Source organism: Rhinolophus sinicus, chromosome 7 (assembly GCF_057876585.1).
Source record: "Rhinolophus sinicus isolate RSI-liver-muscle chromosome 7, RSI-T2T, whole genome shotgun sequence".
NCBI lineage: Eukaryota > Metazoa > Chordata > Mammalia > Chiroptera > Rhinolophidae > Rhinolophus > Rhinolophus sinicus.
The window spans coordinates 4815652-4834538 of record NC_142507.1 but is presented as its reverse complement, the minus strand read 5'-3'; the positions used below and the strand labels follow the sequence as shown (position 1 = coordinate 4834538).

General features: G+C 41.1%; 1 protein-coding gene and 1 long non-coding RNA gene across 3 annotated transcripts in view; one reads left to right on the top strand and one right to left on the bottom strand.

The window, feature by feature from the left end:
- MRPS28 (mitochondrial ribosomal protein S28) overlaps nucleotides 1-18887 on the bottom strand; it is a 97998-nt gene that overhangs the window by 71115 nt on the left and 7996 nt on the right. For both annotated transcript variants that reach the window (XM_074319266.2, XM_019725571.3), the window contains exon 2: nucleotides 13815-13996. In XM_074319266.2, the coding sequence (XP_074175367.2) occupies nucleotides 13815-13996 (182 nt within the window). The remainder of the gene's footprint in view (nucleotides 1-13814; nucleotides 13997-18887) is intronic.
- Nucleotides 6476-12376, top strand: LOC109444299 (uncharacterized). The gene is made up of 3 exons (XR_002136826.3): nucleotides 6476-6997; nucleotides 8585-8795; nucleotides 10020-12376. It is a non-coding gene; the product is annotated as an uncharacterized LOC109444299 (long non-coding RNA).

Here is an 18887-nt window from a genome sequence, read left to right as displayed (position 1 = left end):
GACCACGGTGTGGCTGAATTTAGCTTCACTTAGATAACACTGCTTCATAATATCTCTGGTAAAGTGAGCTGGTAAAACAGGAATCAAAAAGTGTGGCCTAAGATAAGCTATGGCTTATACTTAATAATGCTTCTGAATTATTTTACAAAAGAGTATTGCAACCAAAGTTGTTGAAATGTGAAAAGTGATACTGAGAGGTACATTTTGATAAACACGTCATTTAAATACTTTTAAAAAGACAGAAAGCTGTGTCCTCAGTGGACAGAACATCCAGGATGCTCCCAGTGCATTGTGGGAGAGTCAGACCCAACCCAGAGCCTACGGTACACCAGGTTCCCAATCTGCAGAGTTTTCTGGACTTCTCCAGGCCTCTGTCTCCTCACCTACAAAAATGAACGTTATCTAGCTCAAAATGTTATTGTATCTTACCCTCTTTTTCTCTACAAAATTCAATGCAACTTACCTCAAATAGAAAAAAGACAGAATAAAATAGTAAGCTAGGGTGATATATTTGAGGAATGAATGGAAAATTTGGATTATGACCTAATTTCACCCACTCTTCATCCCACCCCCACCTCCGAAAAATAAATAAATAAATAAATAAATAAATAAGCAGTTTCCAAGAATTGTGACATAATTTTATTTTCAGAAAATGAAATCAGTGAATAACCACCCTTTAGGAAATGAGCAAAGAACAAACTCATTTACCATAAGTTAAAACATAATAATTAGAACGGAAAGAGGCAAAAACTCATTACCTTAATTATGTATTATGTTTTCTTTACTATAGAAAGTTGAAAAATGTTATCAGAAATTCCCTGTAACAAACATATCTTAGTAATCATTTCTAATATAAAAAGCATTCAGTCACTAATTTTTGTTTTGTTTTATGATACGAAGGGAGGGACACATAACCGTTACATTGAAAATGCAGCCACTCTACAAAGGTAAATAATTTTTATTCTGAAAAATACAAAATTTCCAGAAGAAAAACAGTACTATGTAGATGTTGGATAATGTTTGCTCAGAATATTGGCAGAGCCTCCCGTGCAGCTAGGAAGCGGCCGTCTTCTACAGGTCTAACAAGGAAAGGTAGGCTGAAGTCTAGAAGAGGTTTCTCAAAGAGCTTTTGTTTGCAAGATAAAAAAGAGACAGAGCGTGACTGTCCCTCCCCATTCCCTTCCGCTCTGGGGCACAGAGAGGTTGCTCGGGACAACCGCAGCATTACTGCCCCGTGACACAAGGAGCAGAAGCCAGTGCTGAGGCTGTCAAGCTGCTGGAGAGACCCTAGAAGCCACCCACAGACAGAATTCTTCTGCAAGAAACGTAAGTCCCTATCTGCGTAAGCCACAAGTCTTCAAGTGTTCTGCCATGTGCAAGTGACACAAGTCCAAGTGATTTGGGAAGTCACAAGTTCTCTGAGGCTCTCTTCTCACAACTGTAAAGTAGGTATAGATAGTAAGGAATGTACGTACAGTATCTGTTTCACATGTAGAAAAGGGTCAGTAATGTCCGTTGTTCACAACGATTGTGATGACGATGGCCTCATCTGAGTCTCACACCAACCATCTGGAGTAAGTACCATCATTTCATTCATCCATTTTTAAGGGTAAGAAAATTGAGGCTCTGTGAAGTTGAGCAACTTGCCCAAGAACATACAAATAATAAGTGGCAGAGCCAGGATTCAAATTCAGGAATACTTATTTCAGGGCAAATGATGTTTAGAAAAGTGACTAAACACAGTAAGAGCTAGCAGAAAATGCCGGATGTTCAAACTGGATTCAAAAAAGAGGCGCTCGAGATCTAACTGCAAGCATTCGCTGGATGCTGGAGAGCTCCAGAGAATTTCAGGGCAGTCTGTCTTCCAGACCACAGTAAAGCCTTTGACTGCATCCATCACGAAAAGCCATGGGTTGCTCCGAAAGAAACGGGCGTGCCTCAGCACTGACTGTCCCACGCCTTGCCTGTACTGTGGACAGGAAGCCACCGGCAGGGCGGAATATGGAGGAACAGAATGGTTTCCTGTAGGCAAAGGTGTGTCAGATGGGTGCATTCTATCTCCCTATTTGTTCAGTCTGTACACAGAACATTACCATATGAAAATGGGCTAACTCGAGGAAGGAGGAGTGAAAACTGGCAGAAGAAATATCAAGAACTTAAAATATGCAGATGACACCATCTTACCAGCAGAAAGTACCAATGATTTGGAACGACTTCTGATGGAAGTGAAAGAAGAAAGTGCCAAAACAGGACAGCATTTTACCATCAAGAAGACAAAAATCTCAACTACAGGAGAAAGACACGACTTTAACACAGACAATAAAGACCCTGAAAATGTAAAAGATTTGGCTGATCGTGGTTCAGTCGTCAGTTCAAATGGAGACAAGGGAAGGCTGAGACTCAGAGGGCAGCAATGGAAGAATTAGGAAAGATCTCCAAGAGCAAAGATGTGTCGTTAGGGACCGAGGCTAAGATCATCCACCCCCTTGTAGTCCCAGTTACTGTGTACGGATGCGAAGATTGAACAGTGAAGAAGGCTAGTAGGAAAAAAGGAAAAATCGATCATTTGAAACATGGTGTTGGAGGAGGCTCTACAGATACCATGGGTCATCAGAAAGATGAACAAGTGGGTCCTAGAGCAAATTAAGCCTGCAACATCGCGGGAGGCAAATATGACAACTCTGAGGCTGTCCCACTTCCGGGCACATCAAGAAAAGAGAATGATGCTGAAGGGAGGAAAATGCAAGGCAGCAGGACAAGAGGAAGACCAAACATGAGACGGACTGACTCCGTAAAGACTCTCGCCATAGGCACGGGTCTACAGGAGCTGAGCAGGGCTGTGGGGACAGGACAGTGCAGACGTCACTTAATCATAGGGTCCCCAGGAATCACAGACTATGCAATAGCTTGTAACACATGTAACAGTTGTGATAATATTAGAAAATTATAAAGAAAAGAACGAATATCTCCTAATTTTCAGTTCTGAAAAATAATAAATGTTTTATTTCAACATGATTTTTCTACTTAAAATTGAGATGGCTTTCATTTCTTTACTGAAACAGGTATACTCAATCCTCTTCAACGAAGGTAATTTTATTCCTTTATAACATCAACAGAAAACTAAGAACAGTGTATCTCAACCATTATCTACAACACCCTACTGTTAGCTAAATGCTTTTGTGACACTTGTCTATCCAACAAGTAAGCAATGAATATTTATGCTGAACTTATAATCGGCAAGGCACTATGCCAGACGTTTTAAATTATTTTTGCCCAAAGATACAGCATATGTTTATTTTCTAAAGTAACTTAAGATTCCTTTGGGGGAGAATTTTCTAAGAGTCCTAAAAATTAGGAAGTGGCTGCTGCTATTATCAACCACCATCACCATCACCACCATCACCATCACCACCACCACCGCCACCATCGCCACCATCACCATCACCAACATATATAGAACATATCTCACAAATTAGCACATGCTGAGCTTTATACTTTTGGAACATGTTCCTTCAAACGTCAATTGTCTCCTTCAGTAAAATAAACGAAACAAAAACTTAAAGAATTCAGGCTGAAGGCACAGTATTTGAAAAACAAGCTAAATTCAGAATTCAAGTTTCTAAATACATTAATTACATTCAGGAACCAGGCATACTAAAATATTTGCAATTGCAATTAGAAAAAGATATTTTGTTTCTGGAATAGATTTTGAGATTTAAAGAGTTTACGTTTAGTTGTTAATGTTCAAAAATAATTTGGCATATATCTTTCTAGCAAATATGAAATGAATGTAACGTAAAGGCCAAAACAAAAAGGGACGTGAGTGAAACAGAACTTTTGAGGTATGGTTAACTCAAGCAAATACCCTGAGTGTCAAAATACGGATATTCACAAGAATACTCCACAGTGAAAGAAGCATAGCTGTCTCCATCATATATCATAGCAAATAGTTGATAAACCCATTTTCAAAACAGTACTGTACATAAAAGAAAATGCTTTCAAGGAAAATACATCAAGGAAAGACTCATTTGCTTAATAAATTAAAAAAATGACATAGGCAATAGCATAAAATCCACATGAACATTATAATATGCTCAGTCAGTACTAATTAAGGATTTCATTATACCTACTTAATAGCTAATTTGCATTTTAAAAAGGAACACAAAGTATTCTATTTTAGGTCCAAATTAAGGTTCTGAATTAAAACTTTAAAAGAAACCTCACTATAGTATATTTATGAAAAATTCATTTCTTAAAAATTAAAGCTAAAAACAAAGTATCATATTTTCAAGTATCAGACTATATTGAGCCTGAATGATTCCTAACTTACCAAATAAAAAAGGGATACCTCTACACAGACACCTTTCTGTGTCATTTATAGGCATACCAAGTATTTTTCAATTATTCTAGTGCTGTGGTTTTTAAACCACAGGCAGGCACCCCAAAGCACTGCGTTTTGAGCTGGGGTTTTGGCTCTTGGGTAAATGAACGGCTCCTGTTCTTACTGACGGATATCGCCCCAGAAGCAAGCATCTCGCTCTCCACCCGTGTTCTGCCTGACCTGCCCCGCTCCACTGCCCTGCAGGTGCCAAGCCCTCCCGACCCCCTTGCCCTCTAAAACACTGTAAAGCCCTGTTAGAGGAAGGTGAAAAAGGAACAGGGAAGTAGGAGAACAGAACGTGACGGTGTATGATAACTTCAGAAAAGGGAAGAAGGGCCAACGAACAGTGCCGACGACCATAGAAAGCTTGAGCAAGGCTCAAGCTTTGGGAAGGGGACCAGAAGGTCACTGACGAATTTAAGAGGTGCTTCCCATAATGGCCAGGGCAGAGCCGGCTGGACTAGACAGAGGAAGGCATGGAAATGCAGAAACAAGGGCAATTTGGGGGACAGGGAGTTTGAAGGAGAAACGGTAGTTTGAAGGAGAAACAAGGTAAAATGTTTTGAAATTTTATCAAACTCTTGAGAAAAAAATGACACACAGAAAATTTAAGGGAGAGAACAGGAAATCCGGAGAGTATTAGATTAAATCATATGAAATGTCAGATATTCAACTATTTTTTACTTTAAAAACCCCAGCAATTTCATATGGATTAAACTAACGGATGAACTTGATTTCAATTAAGGACATAAGATTATCTGCTAAGGAGATGGAAGAAAGGAACAAGAGGCCTAGTTGTAAAAAAAAAAAGATAAAGTAATAAGAAATCTACTAGAAGTGAATGAATGTTGAGAACTCTGGTTGAAGCTGGATAGTAAGAACAGGCACTGAATCCACCTGGCAAGGTGACACTGCTTCTGCCAAAGGGTCTCATCTGCTCTTTGTACATTTGCATTTCACTTGTAGAAACAAAGCTGCTCAGCTCTAACCCTGCAACATCTCCTCAAATCAGTTACTCGCACTTACTGTGGCACAAACACAAATCTGCACTGATGTTGTTGCCTTTGGTTTTGGCATTTTGGTTTGGTTTGGTTTTTTGCTAAGATATAGAAACTTAGAGCTCAGTGAAGTTGCTAATTCCAGGTCTAGTGTTGTTACTCTACAGCCTGATTTCTCATAAATCCAGCCCCACACAGCCAAATAGCCACAGAATAACCACAACGTGCCTGAAACGGAACTCTCGTCCTGCCCGATGAACAGTAACTATTCCCACCACCCTACTGCCTGAATCTCTATTTTCTCTTGTCACCTTGGCTGGAAACCCCAAGCACCAGTCACCAAATCCCAACAGTCTCCCCTCGCTTTCCTTTCCCATCTCTTCTCACTCTCGTCCAGCCCCTGATCAGCCCCCACCTACGACAGTCTCAGAACCGGCCTCGTGCTGCCCGCTCCATCCCACACACCACGACTAGTGTCCTCGTCCCAAAATACCCATCCCCAAATACCGCTCCTCTGTCTCTCCACAGTCATACCTTTCCTGGCTGAAAGTCAGAGTTTTCTGTAAGGATTCTTGCCTGGATAGCAAAGCAAACATTTCATTCCTCCCTCAAACTTTAGCCAAGGCCATGGGCTCTTGACCACTGTAGTGGTTTTAAAATGTGTACACACATTTTGTACACACTGCCCTCTGAAAGGTGGAGAGCGATTCCCCTCCCCTTGGGCACAGTGCCTTGCTTCTAATGAACAGAATGTGGCAGAAGTGACAATATGTGACTAGGTCACAAAAGACATCACAACCGTTCAGTCTGGGGGAAGCTACCTGCTGTGCCATGAGGACCCTCAAGCAGCCCCATGCAGACAGGCCCACGTGACAGGCACCGAGGCCTCCTGCACTAACCCGCCCGCATGCAGGGAGCCCTGGGAACAAACCCTCCAGCCCAGGCAAGGCTTCAGACGCCTGCCGCCCTGGCTGATATCTTCACTGAACCTGCTGAGAAACCCTGAGCCAGAACCGTCCAGCTAAGACACTCCTGGATTCCCGACCCACGGCATTTGTGTGGGATAATGTTTATTGTTTTAAGCCCTTCGCTTTTGGAGTGGTATGTTCCACAGATGTAGATAACTAATGGAATCCTGCCGAGCTCAGGCTCAATCTGTGCTCACGCCGTCCTGCCATTATCCCTGTCACTATCCATCTCCCAACACCCCTTCCCCATCCTTCAGAATCTAGCTCAAGTTCCATCTCTTTGAGGAGGCCCCCTTTTTCTGTTGGTTTATAAAACCGTTTCCACTTGCATTTCTCGGGCTTGTCCTTTGCCCACCTCCACGCCTGACCACATAGTTCCTTCAGGCATTCCTTCGTCGATTCCTCTGTGTTCCTGTACTCTGTGTATCTTTCCTCCTAGAGATGGAATGCAGTCCTTCCAGACTGCATTCAGCACACTGCAATTAAGAGACTCGATAAATATTTGCTGAGAAAATGATCGCGCACACACACACACACACACACACACACACGCACCCTGGAAGTGTACTTGTCGGGCATAAAGCAGTGGTGAACGATACGGACTTAGAACTTCACTGTCTGGGGTCTGCTCGCTTAGCTGCTGTCCTTGGGTAAGTTTCCTAAAATCTCTGCAAGCCATTCTTTCCTTAGTGGTTTTTGAAAATAAGGAATTTAACAGTCTGTACCTTAGAGTAATAAACAGATTAAAGAAAACAATACATGCAAATCTCTTAGCCAAGTGCCCAGCACAGAGAGTGCTCACCAAATGGTAGCTGTTATTGTTCTTATTAATCACAAATTACAAAATACACTCTGACATTCTTGGTCCCTGAAAGTCTCTAGATGTTATCAAGTGGCAATCGAAATGAATACAAAATTCTAACAAACTAAAATAGAACTCACGCTTTCTATTAAGATAGCTTTTATTTTTTTTTTAAACCTACTCTTAAGTCAATAGAACGACAGCCTGAACCGATTGTAGGAATGCAGCCTTGACTTTTTCTCCTCTTTGCCCTATTAAGATATTAACTTCAAAGCTTTTGTGGGAACACTTAATTGTTTGCATTCCTTAACAAGCAGCCACCATAGTAGTTTCCAGATTCACTTTTAACCTTTACAGTCCTGGGAAGGCACATACAGCAAACTTATTAGACATACAAATTTACATAATGTCTGGGCTAATACAGCAACTGTACATACGTGACTATGCGACACAAAGCAAATCAATGAAAAAAGAATCCAACAGAGCGAACCAATCCAATAAAACATTGCCATGCCAAATATCCTGGGGAGACCTCTAATACTATTCATTAAACAAAAATTTTATTAAGGGATAATTGACCGATAACATTGCATTAGTTTCATATGTACAAAGTTATGATCTGGTATTCGTACAAATTGCAAAATGACCACCAGAGTACTCTAGTTAACATCTGTCGCTGTATGCAGTTACACAAGACATTTTTTTCTCATGATGAGAACGTTTAAGACCTACTCTCTTAGCAATTCTCAAATATGAAACACAGTCTTATTAACTACAGTCACCACGCTGTACATGACATCGCCAGGACTTTTTATTTTATCACTGGAAGTTTGTACCTTTTGACCTCCCCACCTGCACCCCTGCTTCTGGCAACCACCAGTCTATTCTCTGTGTCTGTGAGCGCAGGCTTTTTTGTTTGTCTTTTTAGTCTAATGTTATTCTAAGTCTGAATCACACGTGCTTCACGAACTCAGAACATTTCTGAGATCATATTTTATAATTTATACATATTCTCAAGGTTTCTTACTAACAGGTTAAATACAACAGATGCTCTTTCATCCTAAAAAATAATAAGAGATCTGTTAAGGAAAATCTAATAGAATGATTTTCAATCCCCATCTATTGAGAAGCATGCACTTTTTAACTGCGGACCACATTTGCTGGAATAAAAAGGACCACTTAATTCAAATTCTTATTCTTCTCTTTCCCCCCACCAATCCATCTTGAAAACTTTAGTTTTTGAAACACTTAATATCTATCCCACTCTTTATTTGACCCTATATATTATCACACAACCTGAAATAGAAACAAAGACTGGTAAATTAGCTTGTTTATTCCACCTTAAAGCCAAACAAAAGTCCAAATAACATTCAGTGCATGTGCTAGTTACATTAGAACTGCCAATCATGCTTGTTTTGAAACTTCGATTTTTCAGAGCTGTCAATCATGTGTGCTGTGAAAGAGATGCCAGTGAGGGAATAATGCTTTAAAACATACCATCTTCATTACCACATGAATAAATAAATGGACTTTACTTATAAAACTGGACTTCAGGATATTACAGAAATGTATACTACTCTTGAAAAATTAGAATATAACTTAATGAAATGAAAAGACTTGGAGAATTTGGTTCTTTAACCAAAAGGGTAAGTATGGTTTGCTTAACCACAAGGATTTTATGTTTCAGTAAAAGGAGGAATGGGCCTTAACCGATACTAATCAGTTAAGTATTATGACCGTGAGTGGGAAGGAGAGAACCAAACTCTTCTAAACCTGGGCACTTTTATTTTCATTTCTGAAGCAGGCAAAAGTATCAATACATTCCCCTTCTCCACCTGCGCCATACACCCCAACTTCCTGTTCACATAGTCATTTGCGTCTGAAATCAAACATCATTGGAAACTTTTCCCTCTACTTCACAACCCACAATTACTCAGTCACCAAGACCTGTCTCTTCTGTGTCCTAAGTTGCTAATGAAAGTCTCCCTTCCTGGTGCTCAGACTTATTTCACACGCTCATCATTTCTTTCCAGAAGCGTCCTTACTGGCCTCCCTAACTCCAGTTTCATTCCTCCAGTATATGCTCCACACCACTGCCAAATGATCTCATTGAAACACAGGTCTCGTCCATGTTACCTGTTACAATACTTTAATGGCTCTTTACCACTTTTGGCACAAAGCCCCCATTTTTCCCAAAAGCATGCAAATCCCCTGGAGACCTGGCTCGTGCCCCCTGGCCACTCTGCCTTACTTCCTCCAAAGCGACTTGAGTTCCCAGGAGAGCAGGCTGCCCCACACTTAAAACTTCCAGGTGTGGCTCCCCCCATTTTCCGCACTTTGTATCTCCTGCCCATCTCTGACAACTCAGCTCCACTGTCAGTTCCTCTGGGAAAGCTTCTGACACGGCTGACAGATGCATCGGTCCCTCTTCTCCAGGGCTACAGAACACAGGGACTACACCTCATTTGGAGTTACGTACGTTTACTTCTCTATCCCCTGACTCAACCATCAGCTCCCTGAGAGCAGGGATTGTCTTTCATCTATACATCGCTAGCATTAAACACAGAAGAGGAACGTAACAGCTCCCCCTTAAACATTTGCTGACTCAGTGAAAAATTGCACCATGACCCAGTTTATCGAAAAATGAAATTCATAAAATCAGCAGCTTAATTCTTGAGACTGGTAAAAGGTATCATAGGTGTATGCCAAGCCAACCAAACTAATCAATGCCATGAAGCAACATTACGGGCTGATCAATGTTCTTAAGAAATTTACTGATTTATGTACAATTTCACTGTAAGAATTGGCACCATCTCAAATAGTACTTGAGAGCCACTAATCCTGTGTTCTTTCCACGACTGTTCTGACAGGAGGTGTGAAGGTCTCAAGCACAGCAACTGCTCATGTCCAGGTCACTCAGCACCTCGACGGGCTCTGCAGACACGGCTCTGATATGTGAGCAGCCCTGCCGAGGGCATCAGCAAGCAGGCAGGGAACACGAGCGAGACTCTCACACGGCGACACTTCACTTATCAGGACGTTGGTCATCTGGTGACATCGAGTCTCCTCAGAACACGATGAGAATTAAGCAGAGGAGTTTCGAAGCTGTCGAAATACATGGTGAAGTCCATGTACTGAAGTACATACACTTCCTTACAGAAGAGGCTGCCAGGTCCTTACTCAAACACTAGTGATTCTCTTTCTTAAGTACAATAAATGTAGTGACCAATTTCCCAGGCATCAGAATATCAGAAGAAGAAATAATGAGGTCTAAGCAAGCTAAAAATGCAGGCACAGGCACAACAGCAGAAAAAGAAAGATGACACCTAAAGAAAGATGAAATACGAAAACTATATATAACTGGGGGGCTACGTGGTTAAAGAGGAGTAATTCTGTATGCCTGAACTGATACAGTACAGAAATTAACGTTTACAATTATGATCTTGGTCATCAAAAACAGACAAAAAAAAAATAACCACGTTAAACTATTTTAGGTTTAACAAGATTTTAAAAAAAAAGTAGAAGACATACCTTATTTAAAAAAATCAAAGAATTAAAAATTAAGTATTACATGTAAGGAGTCATCTTTCTACTATTTGTAGAATAAACTTTTTTTGAAATATATCATTCCCAAATAACAGCATAGCTGCTGGCTCCACGCTACTAATCATTGTTAGACATTAACCCGTTCCTGTGACAAGAGGTATCACTATAATTATGACACACATCCATTCCGAAACAAAGCCTGGGCCCGCTGGTCGTTAGCTCACTGGTGGTGACACTGTCCAATCACTATGGACACCTCCCCAAGGACCACAGTGCACTATAAACATGGACACCTTCACCAAGGATGTGGTAACAGGCGACCTATTATTGGAAAATGGGGATAATATGCTCTGCTTCCTAAGCCTCTTATAAGGAATAAATTGGACAATACACATAAAATGCCAATGTAGGTTTTCAAAAACTAGCTGTTAGGATTATCAGATGGGGCTATGGAAAGGGGTCTTGATCCACACTAGGGCAAATTTTGGGAAATTGTGTGTTGTATCAATAAGAAAAGAAAAAATGTCTAAAGAGAAGGGCAGGCAGGTTCACACGATGATGGGCCGAGTGATTTATATTTTTAAGTCACAGTAGAAGCCTTCTGACTCAGGTTGGTTCATGAAAAAGCAGGTCAAAGTGAGGACTCATAAGTAAAGTATACACATACACTGTGAAGACATGAACTTAATTAGCACTAACCAAATCCTCTGACACAGGGCTGGACCTTCTCGCTGAGCAGAGGTCCACTCCCTGGAGCTGTGTACTGCTTTCCTTACGTAAACAACACCCCTGCTGCAGGTCTGTGATCGCCAGGGTCAGTCGCTTTCAAATCAAACAGGAACAGAAGGATATTTGGAAAGCAATTCCTTCCAGATTGTTATGCTTTCCCCCCAGTCTTTATGATTTACTTGCTCAAACTAATTCAATAGCAATTTTGTTTTAAAAAAGATCATCTCTCCTTTATGGAGTCTTTCCAAAAAAATATCTTTCATAAGAACAAAAACCCTTTCTGTACTCATGTTTTATTAATTTATGCCATAATCAAATAGATTACTTAACAAGAATATAAATAGGTTTTGGAACAAACACAACAGTTTTTTCCTAAACTATACCTCAACTGCAAGAAGCAAAAGTGCCCAGTCTAGTAGAGGACTACTAATTTCTAATTTTCCATGTAGTGCTGGTATCAGTCAGTGGATTTTAGAGAAGAGAACAGAGTGTTGATTAATTTAGCAAGTCAGTTAATTCAAAGATAATTGCCAAAGAAGTTTTGGCAATTTATTTTGTTTCAGTCTGATTTCTGATTTCAAGTCATAGCTGAGATGAAAACAAAAAATTTATAAAGGTTAAAACTTTTGAGGTTGATACTGTAAGCATTAGGTCCCTTCCAAACCTCCAAAGTGAATTTTCCAAATTCACTTATAGTATTTCTATTTTGCACTTCACTCTAAGTAGGTCACCATATATCGATCATGTTTAAATACATGGTTATATTCTGAATGTTACTATTAATGTAGTCTCTTTCTAGAACTAATTTTTCTTCCAAAAGTTTTTCAAACTTTTCATTTGTTTGCAGTAAAAATACTCACCATCACTCCCCGCACACACTTTAAACAAAATGTTCCCAGAACTGTAATATGTAAAATAATGACTGTAGAGCTGTTCTGAGAATAGGACCTAACTTCCCCTCTACCCCCGCTCCGCCGAGCGATCATTGAAGCCTTTCTGCACAACTCAAGAGCTTCTTGAGACAAAGGCTGAAAACTGTTTCTTTAAACTGTAATCAAAAACTAATATTAAACAAGAAGAGTTATAGAACTTACTAAAAGGGTGCTACTTAGCGAATTGGGATATTCAGTTAACCAAAATGATTTCTGATTCTTATCGGTTACTCTAAGTTTGAAATGCCACCAAGCTTATTAAAAGCAGTGGTGAAAAAATTAAAACATGTGCTAAACTGGGTATTTTTTAAATTTCAGTTATTTTTCATTGCATTTAATCTTTAAATTGTTCTAACGTAGAATCAATTAAATCACACATAAGTCTAAATGAAGAGAAAAAACAGTTCTCAAAAGGAATTTTTAAAAAGGAGATTAGGCTGATAAAGGATAAACGAATTATGTAAATACCTACATCTTACTGACAGTCACTTAATTAAATAAATGTAGCAAAGCAGGAAGATTGGCCGTTACTGAGACTTCGCCTCCCAGAATCCACCCTGCCAGAGGCCTGACGCCATGAAGGCAGACAGCAAATGTGTGTTCAGCCCAACAGCTATCCTATGTGATGGTATGATCTAAACTTGCAGGTGGGAAAAGGGGACAACCAGAGACGCATCCGGGTCCCTTACGTTCCCATTTGCTGTTATCATCCTTCCACTAATGATAAAGCCAACAGGTAAGATTTGATTAAAGTATTTCCCATCCACAAATTTGGTTTTGGATACAGGCAGGAAGCAAAGTAACTGGTACAGTAATTATGCTGACCTGGTCCTTTTCTACAATACTGTCAAAGCCAAAGTGACAGGTAGCTAAGAGAGACCTAGAGAATGGTTTTGGGGAGAACATAAGCATTTCTACGTGTAGAAACCAAGACATTTACTAGATATTCTGAGAAGAGTATAAACCTTCTTTTCATGACAAATTAAAAACTGGACAACAAGGAATTACTAAGTTAGAAAATTTCTCCCCCAAAACAATGTGTGTAGCTAAGAGGTGTAGTCGTTGCCTTCACAGCCATCGGGGCATGTGTACATACAGGTAGGCAGGGAAAGAAGTTAACCACACTCTCCTGGTTAAATCCTGGCGGAAGCGAACTGCTCCCTTCAGCGTGCGGTTAGAAATAAGATTCCCAGCCTACAGAGCCAGAGGAGGAGAGCGTGAGCCCTGACTCTTGTTTATCATTTGGGGGGGGGGGGGGGAGATGAACATTCAAATCTTCCCCGAAACTATTCTCACTGCTTTGCAATGATGTGACTCTGGCCCAACCTGACTAACTAGCATTAGGAAAGGAAATACGCATAATTTCTGTTTTTTCAAACAATCAACAAAGTCCAATATTTTTGAGGTATCCCAACTTTAAGGAACATGCTTAAAGCGTTTGGAAATGATTCTACTTACTCTCCATCCACTTCTGGTCTGTTACATACACAGTGAAACTTGCCGCCAAAATCTATATAAAGATCGTTCTCCACAATGTGAAAGATTCGTCCAATGACTAGTTTATCCTTGGCAGGGCCCATCTGTGTGAGAGGAGAATGTCTCAGCATAGACGCGAAGGATTGCTCACTTTTTGGAGAGCCCTAAACATGAAAAGAGATACTTAGATGCATATAATTCAGTATAAAGGTATGATAGTACAGTAAGATCTTACAGGAAAACATTTTAAAAGTCATCTGCTGTATATTTACATTTTGTAGCAATAATACGCTATATTTACGTGGAATTTTGCTTTAAAAAGCCAGGCAGACTCCCTTTCCTTCATGAAGAGGGGCCAGAGGAACGGAGGCTTCTGCACGTGGCGGGGGATGGCATGGTGTGGTGGCCCAGAGTGGAATCTGGCATGTCCCCACATGGGGAAGGTCTGAGTAGCCGAGAGGACATCCAAGAGGGCGGTGGGCCTTATTCCTAGTACTGACCATCTGCAAAAAAAATGCCTTCGAATTCCGGTTTACTGAGATTATTCTTGTAATACAAATTTAAACAACGCATTAAGGTAAAAATGATGAAGGGTCCCTTTGATTAGTAGGCGGAACTCAAGTTCTCATTGCGCAATATTTTTAAACGGCTTGACTTTGTTATAATTGACTTCTTTTTCCTAAAGTAAAATTTCAGAGGAAAAAATAGCTTCTTTGTTTTGTGCTGCTCACGTTCTAGGAGTCCTTTTAACATTGAATTTAACTTGAGGTATGACTGAATAAATAACGCAGGCTGCTTACTTTTTTTAACTGACAGCGTATTTCCAAACATTCTTTTTCAAATATCCATGCGTAAGATTTGTGCCTTCAACCCCTCTTTGTGTGCGGTGTGATGTGTGAGCACCTTGGCTCACACTAAAGGCAATCCTCAGACCTATTTGTGAGAGCGAATGACACAAGAATATGCATTTGATCCAACTACATACATCCTGTATTTGGAATGAGTTTTACACTTGTTATTCAAGCGAGAATTATTAACAGCTTGATGGTGTGCGTACTTAAAAACTATAAAACCATAGTTCTGACTGAATGCTACTGCATGTAGGACTCCAAGAATTACAAACACGAGTGCCAGGCTGGGTGGGGGCTCGGTGAGAAGAGGACGTGCCAGCGTAAGGTACAGTTACCACTTGTAGGTCCAGCTGCTGCTGCAATTCAAGTCCAGTGTTGCCATAACTTTCGATTTTCCAAGAAAAGCCAGAAATCCATGTACCGATGCAAAATTTGCTCTATTTAAATGTTTATATGTTGAAAAGAAGTTTTTCATTTTATAAATCTGGCAAAACACACATGCTGGCCCATGGTCCAAAAGTTTACGGCCTTTGCCTCAAGAAAGTCAGAATGCATGTGGCTGATGCCAGGTCGCTTAGCTGCTGGAGGAGGTGGTGACAAGTTTGTCCCAGAGGGTTGACACACACTGGGAAGACATCCCTAGCACATAAGGGTCACTCTAAGCCAAAGACAAGCCGTAGACCTAGATGCCAAATAGAGCTGAAAGGTAGCCAGGACTATGAGCCATAATATGCGTTGTATAATTCCACACAGGATAATATTAAAGGTCCTTAAACACGTGTCTTGAAAAAAACAGTTCTTTCTCGCAGACAGCCAAGGATGAAACACACACATCCGATAGGCTCGACACAGACGGAGCTACGAGCTGTCCTCTACAGGTGAGGCGAAGTGAGTCATCAGTGACAAGGGCAGCTACTGAGGTCCTCTGCTGGGAGCCGTTTCGTCACCCTCAGCAGCTGCCACCAGCACAGCTGAGAAGAGCACTGCTCAGGGAAGAGCAGGCAGAGCAGCAGCTTGGGGTCTCGTCCTGCTCACTCGCTCGCAACCACGGTGGCTCCTTCCCAATTTCCCCAATGACTCGCTTTCCCTTGTCCCACTCCTGTGGCTGACGGTCCCTCTCTCCTCTTCCTCTCACTGCCCCTTCTTTTCTTTGGAAGACTTTCCATTGAAGCCAAGGTCTAATTAAAACAGCCTTGGAAAACAGGAAGATCCCGGAGTAAATGCACTCGTTACACATTTATTGAAGAGAATGCAGCCACCACGAGGGCCTGTCCCTAAAACAACATAATCTCCCTACAACCATGAAGAGCTATGTGGGCTACGGCCAGTACGACAGTACGTGGTGATGAAGGGCCGTCATCGCCACCGAAGCAGTGGCCGCAGCAGCACAGAGGGGACACAGCAGGGTCTTGCTCCCACCTGGCTGCAGAGAGTAAAGGCAAAGGGTAGCAGTGCCACAGAAGTCAAAGAGTGAATTCATTCGGTATAATACGTACTGGGTTGTGAAACCCATACATTGCAGGGAACACTGGCCCGCCGGTAGGTGTACTTAAAAACAGCAGTGTGCATATTTATATACATACGTATATTAAGTATACATGTATGTACATGTGTGTATATACATTTATACAAATTTACACATGTCTACAGTAATATTATACAGATATAAATTCCTCAAAACTATCAAATGCTAATAATTTCTATACAGAACTATTTTTCTTCGTATTACAGAAAATCTGGAACGCAAAGAATATATATTACCTTTAAAATGTAATATACATAGCGAGCATCGGGCATAGATCTAATATCCCTCTCACGCACATGAGGGCCTTTACTCTACGGCTTGGAAGCAGAGGTGATCATTGCTAAAAGAAACATGGGCTACCAACTGGCCCAGCTACCTCACTGAACATGTGAGCACCGTGCCTAATAGTCAAAGCGACACGATGTCCTCAGCAGTGATTCTTGAATACAAGGTGCCTCAGAAGAAGAAAAATAGAAACATTATTTGAAAACTTCAAAGGAAGGCAACCATACAGCAGAATAACAGAAATACTTAGGAAACTTAGGTTTCCTGTGGCCAACTCAGCCATAAATAGCGAAAAAATCTTGAATAAGTCATTTAACCTCTCTCTGGATCTGTATTCTCATTTGTAAATAAAAGGATTGGATACCTATAGACTTTAGTACTAAGAATTCTTAAACATTCTAAAATATAAAAAGGATTTTATAAAATAATAAACATTAAAAATGGAAGACAAATCCTACCCAGCTTCCTCTCCTAATGTAAACAATAACAATAAAAACAATGAAACAGTGTATGTGTTTTACTTCGTATTAATTAGCAAGAAGAAAAAAATTTCAATATGCATCTTCTCTGACAAGTAATTTTAAAATGACTCCCTTCCATTAACTGTGCTGCAACAACTTTTGTTTCCCCAACCCTAATCAATACATGTCATGCTCATAACAATGTTTTTTCATTAAAATAAATGGTCTCGTGGTTCAAGGTGGCAGAGTGAACGCTTACATTTCTCTCTCTCCCTCCTGAAATCCCATTAAATGATGGTAAAAGAATGAACGAAAAAATGACAAATCCTCATTACTGAAGAGGACGGAACGGAGACAAAAGCCTACAGGAGATTTCAACAAGGTGCTAGGGGACAGAGAGCACGCAGAAGAGCGGTAATTAGCGAAGCAGATGGAAGGAAGCTGCAGCTAAAAATACACGTGAAAGGACGAAGCTGTGAAAATAAGTCGATCTATTGTGAAGAGTCCTGTGAAGGTGTGGGACTGTCCTGCCAGGAATCCCAGAAGCTGGAATGAGAAGAGAGGTCGAGCAGGACAGGAACAATGAGAAGATTACAGGCAGGGCAGTCCGTTTTCTGTCAAGCACAAAATACCTGGCAGTGAGGCCAAATGCAGACACCGAGTATGAGGCATTAACTACCCTGGCAAAATTAATACAGTATTTTTTTCTCTTCTCTAAAAAAATAATTGAATAAATTATCTAGAGAAGAATGAAGTTTGGGATGACTGGTCATGGAGCCATAGGTAACACATCCAAGCAGTAAAGCAAAGAATCAAAATGACAGCTGTTTGGCAAGGTGTGAACAATCAGTCAGGACGGGAGCAGGAGGGCTCCCCAGGCAGGCTCTGCCGTGTGACAGACAGGTGGTGCCCATCCGGGCTCTGCCACTTACCAGCTCTGAGGCGGGGGCAGCACGTGCTACACCAACTCACTGTGCTGCTGTTTACTCATCTGTAAAATGGGTGAATAGTTACACAAATTTACAGGGTTGCTGTGAGGATTAAATAAATGCACAGCCATCAAACAGTACCTATAAAAAAGGTAGGTTTGAAAAACATTAATCAATTTCTTATAGGCCCACTCACACCAAGTTTTATTGACAAACCAGTAGTTTTCAAGTGGGACATTTTTGCCTCCCCCCACCAGCCCCAACATTTGACGTCTGAATGTGTGGATACACGTCTGTCATGACTGGGGGTGCTACTGGACTCTAACGCATAGAGGCCAGGGGTGCTGCTAAACATCCTACAATGTACAGAATGGCCCCCATAGCAAAAAATTCTCCAGTTCAAAATGTCACTCGCAGCGAGGTTAAAAAACCCTGGACTAAGCGCAGACAGCAGCACACAGCAGAACAGCTATCAGAGCAAGGTGTGTTCACTGAAGGAGACACAGGGTGGCAGGCCAGGCAACAGATGAAGGGAGTACAATTCCAGAAGGTCAGAATGGCTGCAGGCGGTCCCAGACTGAGAAGGACGGGAGGAGGGCCCAGAAAAATAGTGGCAGATAAAGACCTGGTGAGGGGCCTGGAGAACATGACCAGGGTAAACGGCCATCCGGGAAGGGCTCCGGAGTTTGAGAACCTGAAGGTAAGACTGTAACAAGAGATGATGATACAGACATTATTAGATCTGCAAGTGAAGAAAACTCACAATGAAGGTCTTTTTAGGTTGGAGCAAAAGTATTGCAGGCTTTGCATTTATTTTTAACCTTTTAAACTGCAGTTACTTTTGCACCAACCTAACAGAATGCGATCCTGAAAACCTGCTGTTAACGTGCTGGTGAAGTCATCGCCAGAATGCTGAGGTCAGAGAACCTGCAGGTGTGACGAGAAGAGAGAAAAGCTGGGAGCCCAACATGGAGAAAAAAACTGAAAGAACGAGAAGGTCTCTA